The sequence below is a fragment of the Portunus trituberculatus genome, chromosome 42 (genome assembly GCF_017591435.1).
Source record: "Portunus trituberculatus isolate SZX2019 chromosome 42, ASM1759143v1, whole genome shotgun sequence".
Lineage (NCBI taxonomy): Eukaryota > Metazoa > Arthropoda > Malacostraca > Decapoda > Portunidae > Portunus > Portunus trituberculatus.
Window position 1 is genome coordinate 25,869,533 of NC_059296.1, and position 7,826 is coordinate 25,877,358.

Consider the following 7,826-nt stretch of genomic DNA (forward strand, 5'->3'; position numbering starts at 1 on the left):
TCTATTACCTTTATGATGTTTTATCTCTGAGTATAATTGGCATAAGTAACTCAGTAATATATGACACTCACCTGCATAGTTGATGAAGCATCAACCAGGAGTCTCTATAGAAAAATTTGGGGAAGATGGCAGGCACCACTTTATTTCTAGGATACATAAACCTCGCTGCTACAACTTTGTCATCGGGTCGTGCTACTAAAAATAAAAAATTCTGATTAAATTTTCCATTATTATTGGAATAATCAAATTTCTAACATTTTATAACCAATAAATTTCTAGTGTCGAGTATTCCTTATCTATATTTTATCTTTGGCTCAAAATAAAAATAAAATAAAGCCTTTTCACCAATACAGTAATTTTACATAAGATAATTCATAATACAGTAAACCCCTGATTCATTGTGGGGCTACGTTCCAAAGGCACCGCCAAAGTACTGTGCAGTAAACGCCCACTTGGTGAATTAATTAGTCTGGCGAAACTACCACCAAATGCATATTTCGCCATGTACATGTTCTTTATAACATATAAATTGCCTAAAAATACCTCAATCAGTCCTTGATCATTGCCAAAGTCCATATTTTGACCCCTAAAATACCATCTTTCGAGCTGAAATAAAAGCTTTTGCCTTCACATATCAGACCACTTGTGCAAAACAGACAAACAATTAATAAAGCTAATAAACCATGATATAAAGGTTTTAACTCCTGTTTTTCCACCCGTTTCCCTCGTCCACTTTCGTCCTTGCTGCCACCACCATTGTCCTTAGCCACACCAGTACCACCTGTTGTGTTGGCAGAGGTCATGTTGGCAGTAAATTGCCAGAATTTCTTCCCATGCTAGCAGAACAGAGGATAGTACAAACAAAATGGCTGAAGGGGACTCTCACAGTGCATTCTGATAGGTTTAGAGAGAGGTCTAACATCACCGGAGAGATGCAAGATTCGCTGTGCAGCTGCCAGGGGACAGCCAAGTTTGAATTCAAATCGCCAAGTGTCCACTCAGTGGCCCGTGGCCACCCTAACGCCAAAACTGAATTTCACCAAGCTGAGATTCGTCAAGTGCAGGGGCTTACTGTACATAAATCTGCTTTCTCTGACAATGCAGCAAAAAAATGCCAATCTATTGCATATATTAATCCGCAAAATAAGCAATGGTGTTCCAGCTGTTATACCTGAAGTGCTCAATCATCATTGTAAAGAGAAAACTGCCGTTGGAACATAGCCCAAAAAGGAAACAGGAATTTACTGTATTTTTTTGTTTTCTTATAAACTGAAAGTTTGCATGAAAAGTAGAGGAAAATGTGATATTAGTTCATTACTGTAGATAGTAAGTGGTGACTGGCAAGGTGGTGAGGTGGTAGATGTTGTTGTGATGATGATGGAGCTGATGAACAGACAGCTTTTGTGGAAGGGAGGAGGATGTCTAGATAAAGAACTAAGCACTCTATGCCATGGCAATAACCAGTAATTTACTTATAACATCAACTTCCAGAAACTTTTTGAACCAAAACAAAAGATCAGTTCACATTAAGAAGCACACTGCACTGCTGTTCTCATTGTGACAGCAGTATGCGCTTTGATTTTGACACTAGCATGCCAATCCACCTAAACCTAACATAATCTAACCTAAACAACTTATCCTAATCTAATCAGACAAGAGGCAATAAGTAAGAATGCTACAGGCACAAAGAACGCTGAATTCATCACAAGAACAGCAAGGCTGTCACAGTTTTCTTGGTATTTAACAACCTTTCATCTTCTTTGTCAATTGCTACAAAGACTTTTTGGACATAGAAATAATATGTTCTAATGAAAATATGCATAAAAAATGAAGCCCCATAAAACTAAATCTTTAAGAACTGAGATTTACTCCATTTCAATCTCTTGATGAAGAAATCTATCCCCAAAATTAACGTTTTGGATTTAAGTGAAAAACAATATATAATATTGTTATAGCTGCAGGGAAGTGATGACATAGGTTGGCATGTAAAACGTAACACATAACATGTAGCCAAGGTATGAAACTGAGTGGACAAGTCAAGTCACAGTCAGCGATTATTCAGGCTTTTGTTTGTTCTTCCAAATCTGATTAGAGAATGAGGAAAGAACATGTCCTCACCTCTTGCCCAGATTTGGACCTAAGAGGCTAATACCTGGAGAGATGAGAGGAAAACACAACATGAAGAAAGTATGCCATGAAGGGAGGGAGAACGAGGAAAGCATAGTCCCCCACCCCTCCCTCCCCTCATGTTTAATTTCTATTACCTTTATGATGTTTCATCTCTGGGGATAATTGGCATAAGTAGCTCAGTAATTATGACACTCACATGCATAGTTGATGAAGCATCAACCGGGAGTCTCAATGGAGAAATTTGGGGCAGATGGCAGGCACCACTTCATTTGTAGGACACATAAACCTCATTGCTACAACTTCTTCATCCAGTCGTGCTACAAATAAATATAAAATTCTTATTAGTATTTCCTTATTATTGGAATAATCAAATTTCAAACATTTTATAATCAATATTTACTTTAGTGTTGACTATTCCTTTTTTATATCTCCTCTTTGGCTCAATATAAAAATAAATAAAGCCATTTTCACTAATACAATAATTTCTCATTCTTTTACATAAGATAATTCATAATACAGTAAATCCCCGATTCATTGCAGGGCTACGTCAAAAAGGCACCACCAAAGGGCTGTACAAAAATCTGCATTGTACTGACAATACTGCTAAAATGCCAATCTATCGCTTATATTAACCCGCAAACTAAGCAATGGTGTTCCAGCTGTCATACCTGAGGTGCTCAATCATCATTGTAAAGAGAAATCTGCCTTTGGAAAATAGCCCCAAAAGGAAACGGGTTTACTGTATTTTTTTTTTCTTTTTGCTTATAAACTGAAAGTTTGCATGAAAAGTAGAGGGAAACATGATATTAGTTCATTACTGTAGATAGTAAGCAGTGACTGGCAAGGAAGTGTTTCAGTGATGTTGTTGTGATGATGAGGGAGCTGATGAACAGACAGCTTTTGTGGAAGGGAGGAGGATGTCTAGATAAAGAACTAAGAACTCTATGACAATAACCAGTAGATTTACTTATAACAACTTCCAGAAACTTTTTGAAGCAAAACAAAAGACTAGTTCATATTAAGAAGCAGACTGCACTGCTATTGTTGTTATGACAGCAGTATACTTTTTGATTTTGACACTAGTATGCCAATCCACCTAAACCTAACTTTATCTAACCTAACTAAACAACTTATCGTAATCTAACCAGACAAGAGGCATTAAATAAGAATGGTTAGTTGCGTAAGAATGCTAGAGGTACAAAGAATGCTGAATTCATCGCAATAACAGCAAGGCTGTGTAACTTTTTCTTAGAATTTAGCAACCTTTCACGTTCTTTATCTATTGCTACAGAGTTTTTGGACATAGAAAGGGTTATGTTCTAAGGAAAAAATGCATAAAAAATTAACCCCATATAATTAAACCTTTAAGAATTGGGATTTATTCCATTTCAATCTCCTGATGAAAAAATCCGCCCCTAAAATAAATGTTTTGAATTTAAAGGAAAAACAATATATAATATTGTTATGGCTGCAGGGAAGTGACGACATAGGTTGGGGTATAAAAGGTGTTAATACATAACATGTAGCCATGGTATGAAACTGACTGGACAAGCCGAGTCACATTCAGCGATTATTCAGGCTTTTGTTTGTTCTTCCAAATCTGATTAGAGAATGAGGAAAAAGCATGTCCTTACCTCTTGCCCAGTTTTGGCCCTAAGAGGCTAATACCTTAAGACAAAGGAGAGATGGGAGGAAAACACAACATGAAGGAAGTAAGACAGGGAGGGAGGGAGAATGAAGAAAGCACAGTCCCCCACCCCTCCCTCCCCTCATGTTTAATTTCTATTACCTTTATGATGTTTTATTTCTAGGTATAATTGGCATAAGTAACTCAGTAATATATGACACTCACTTGCATAGTTGACAAAGCATCAACCAGGAGTCTCTATGGAGAAATTTGGGGCAGAGTGCAGGCACCACTTCATTTGTAGGACACATAAACCTTGCTGCTACAACTTCGTCATCTGGTCGTGCTATAAATAAACACAAAATTGTTTTACTTCTTATTGTCATTTTCACTGCAATATTGAATTTTCAACATTTTGAGACCAATATAAGTTTGCCATTCATTCATTTATCTATATTTTTATTGAGAGAGAGAGAGAGAGAGAGAGAGAGAGAGAGAGAGAGAGAGAGAGAGAGAGAGAGAGAACATAAGAAAAGAGGGATGCTGCAAGAGGCTCCCAGGCCTACACATGGCAGTCCCTATATGATTAAAGCTACCTAATACCATGTATCATAACTGTCCATAAATTTACCTAACTTTCTTTTAAAGCTCCCTATTGACTCAGCAATAACTACAAAACCACTGAGTCTATTCCACTCATCAACCATTCTGTTTGGAAACTAATTTCTTCCCATTTCTTTCCTAAACTTGAATTTTTCAAGCTCAAATACATTATTTCTGGCCTTGTCCCTTCTACTGATCCTAAGAACTTTGCTCATGTCCCCTTTGTTAAAACCTTTATACTACTGAAATACTTCTATCAGGTGTCCCCTTAACCTACATCTCTCTAAGGAATGCAAATTGTTTCTTCAATCTCTCTTCATAGGGAATATCCTTCATCCCTTGTATCTTTTTAGTCATCCTCCTTTTCATTAACTCCAACAGAGCTATATCCTTTCCATAATGTGGCAACCAGAATTGTACCACATAATCAAGATATGGTTTGACTAGCGCCAAGTATAATTTTAGTATTACATAAAACGTGACTACTGCTTTTAACTTTCCTAAAAATCAAACCTAGTATCCTATTCACCTTATTTCTAGCCTCTATGCTTTCCTTCCTTTGAATGAGATCAGAGCTGACTATGACTCCTAAACCTTTTTCATACTTGGAACATCCTAGTGCCTTGTTATTTATTGTGTACCTATTTCATGGATTATCTCTACCTATGCTCAATACCCTGCATTTGTTAATATTGAACTGCATTTACCATTTAATCTATCCATTCATTCATCTTATCCAAATCTGCCAGCAAGGTAACAGCATCCAAATCTGACCTAATTAATCTACCTATCTTCGTGTCGTCTGCAAATATACTAATATCACTATGAATTCCACTATCCAAGGCATTAATGTATATAAAAAATAATGGCCCTAAAACTACACCCTGTGGAACCCCACTACTTGCTTGACCCCATTCAGAATTAGAACCATTAACTACTACCCTCTGTCGCCTATCGCCTAACCACGCTTTAATCCAGCCTAATATCTTATCCTTTATCCCGTGTGCTCTAACCTTTCTCAAGAGCCTCTGGTGTGATACCTTGTCAAAGGCTTTACTGAAATCTAAGTACAGAAAGCGCCCCCCCTTGGCAAATTAATGTCTGGCAAAATTACAACCAAATGCGAATTTCGCCAAGCACTAGTTCTTTATACCATATAAATTGCCTAAAAATACCTCAATCAGTCTTTGGTCATTGCCAAACTCCTTGTTTTGACCCCTAAAATACCATCTTTCAAGCTGAAATAAAATATTTTGCCTTCACATATTAGAAAACATGTACAAAACAGACCAATAAACAATAAATAGACATGATATAAAGGCTGTAACTCCCGTTTTTCCAACCGTTTCCCTTGCTCACTTTTGTCCTTGCCACCACCACCATTTTCGTTACACGCACCGGTACCAAATGTTGCGCTGGTAGAAGCCATGCTGGCCATAAATCTCCGGAATTCGTTCCCACACTAGCAGAACAGAGGGTAGCACAAACAAAATGGTGTTCTGATAAGTTTAGAGAGAGGTCTGACATCACTGGAGAGCTGCGTGGTTTGCCATGTGGCCGCCAAGTTTGAATTCAAATCGCCAAGCGTGCACACAGTGGTCCGTGGCCACCCTACCGCCAAAAGTTAATTTTGCCAAGCTGAGATTCATGAAGTGTGGGGGCTTACTGTACAGGATGTCATAATCATTACCATTATCTCCTGTCTCAAAAATCCTACAATAAAAATTCAACAAGTTACCAAGGTGCAACTTTCCCTTCATAAAACCATGTTGTGAGTAATTTATCAAGCCGTGTTTGTCTAGGGATTCCCAAATGTTTTTCGCTATTCTTGACCCCATTAATTTACCTATAACTTAAGTTAAGCTGAAAGGCATGTAATTAGACACTAGGGTTTTTATCTCCCTTCTTAAATATTAGTACTATATTAGCTTCTCTCCACATTATTGATACCTCATCTGATTCCAATGACATCCTAAAATGCACTGCTCATGACTCACTGACAACCTCCTTGCACTCTTTAAGTTATGTTGGGTCCTGTTGACTTGAATTTCTTTAGTTTATCTATCTCCTGTTCTACCATCTTCTTAGTTATATTGATAGCTGTCAGCTTCTCGCTGTCCTCTGCCCTAAAAATCTGTTTGCTATCTGGGATTTCCTGTGTGTTCTCTTGGATGGAGACAGTTAAAAAATATTCATTCATTCTTTTACTAATCTCTTCCCTAGAACTAACCATCTCCCCATTAGCTGTCTTTAAAGGACCTATTTCTTCTCTGCTCTTCGTCTTATTTAACTTGAAAAATTCCTTGGGATCCGTCTTTGCTTTGCTGGCTACCCTCAACTCATATTCAATTTTAGCTTTCTTAATTAACCTTTTTAACTGTCTTTACTAATTCATTGTATAGTAGCCTTAAAACCTCATCTTCTCCCTTTAGTCTCATGTATATTCCTCTTCTGTCCTATGCATTGTTTTAATCTATCTGTCATCCACTTAAGGGTTGTTCCTTTGTGATTTTATTGTTTTACATGGAATGTTAGCTATTTGACCTCTATGTAATTTCTCAAGAAAGTAAGTATACATCTCACCAACTTTCACCTGCCCTGGTCCCACCAACCTCACCCCTCGCATTCTCTCCTTCTTGCACTTCACACCTCACCCCACCTTTTTGACCCTGCCTTCCTTCTCTCATCTGCATACTGGACCTTACCTGACCTTCCCTTGCCAGTGGGCTCCCTGTAAATACCCTTTTAAGCCTTCAAAATTAGCCTTTCTGAAGTCAGGTACCCAGTGCTCTTGTTTCTAGAAGCTTAGTGCCATTTCCATAAATATCACATTTCATTATGGTCACTGTTACCTAGCTGGCCACAAACATCCACCTGCAAACCATCCCTTCCCTATTTGTCAGAATCAAATCTAGAATATTATTTCCTCATGTGGGTTCTAAAATTTGAAATTCCTGATTCCCTGTTGCCCACCATCCCCTACCATAAATACCTTACTGTACCTGGCTGCTTTATATTAATTTCCTCCTATAGTTAATTTGGTTGGAAACATTAGGTGGCCTGCACACTAAACACATTACTACTGATTGTGACCTATCATTAATATCTACCTATAGAGACTCTGCTTTGTGATCTGTCTTATTTTTCCTGTTTATGCAACACTGCAATGTGTCTTTAACGTACAAAGCCACTCCTCCCCCTCTTCTGTTTTCCCTGTCCTTATGAAAAAGTGTATAACCATCAATTTTAACCTCCGGATCAAATACTTTCCTCAGCATGTCTAACAAAGTTTCTGTTAATGCAATTATATCAAAAGTTTCAACACAAGCTGCTCCTCTAAGCAAATCTATCTTATTTAAAATGTTTCTACAGTTTGTGTAATGAGAGAGAGAGAGAGAGAGAGAGAGAGAGAGAGAGAGAGAGAGAGAGAGAGAGAGAGAGAGAGAGAGAGAGAGAGAGAGACCAG

The 7,826-nt window shown here is 37.8% G+C and overlaps 1 protein-coding gene across 1 annotated transcript in view; it reads right to left on the bottom strand.

Annotated features, from left to right (window-relative positions):
* The window catches only part of LOC123517399, a 28,414-nt gene extending 27,611 nt beyond the window's left edge, over nt 1-803 (bottom strand). Inside the window, exon 1 of the mRNA XM_045277411.1 lies at nt 755-803. Within this exon, the coding sequence (XP_045133346.1) occupies nt 755-803 (49 nt within the window). The remainder of the gene's footprint in view (nt 1-754) is intronic.
* Between the last annotated feature and the right edge of the window lie 7,023 nt (nt 804-7,826).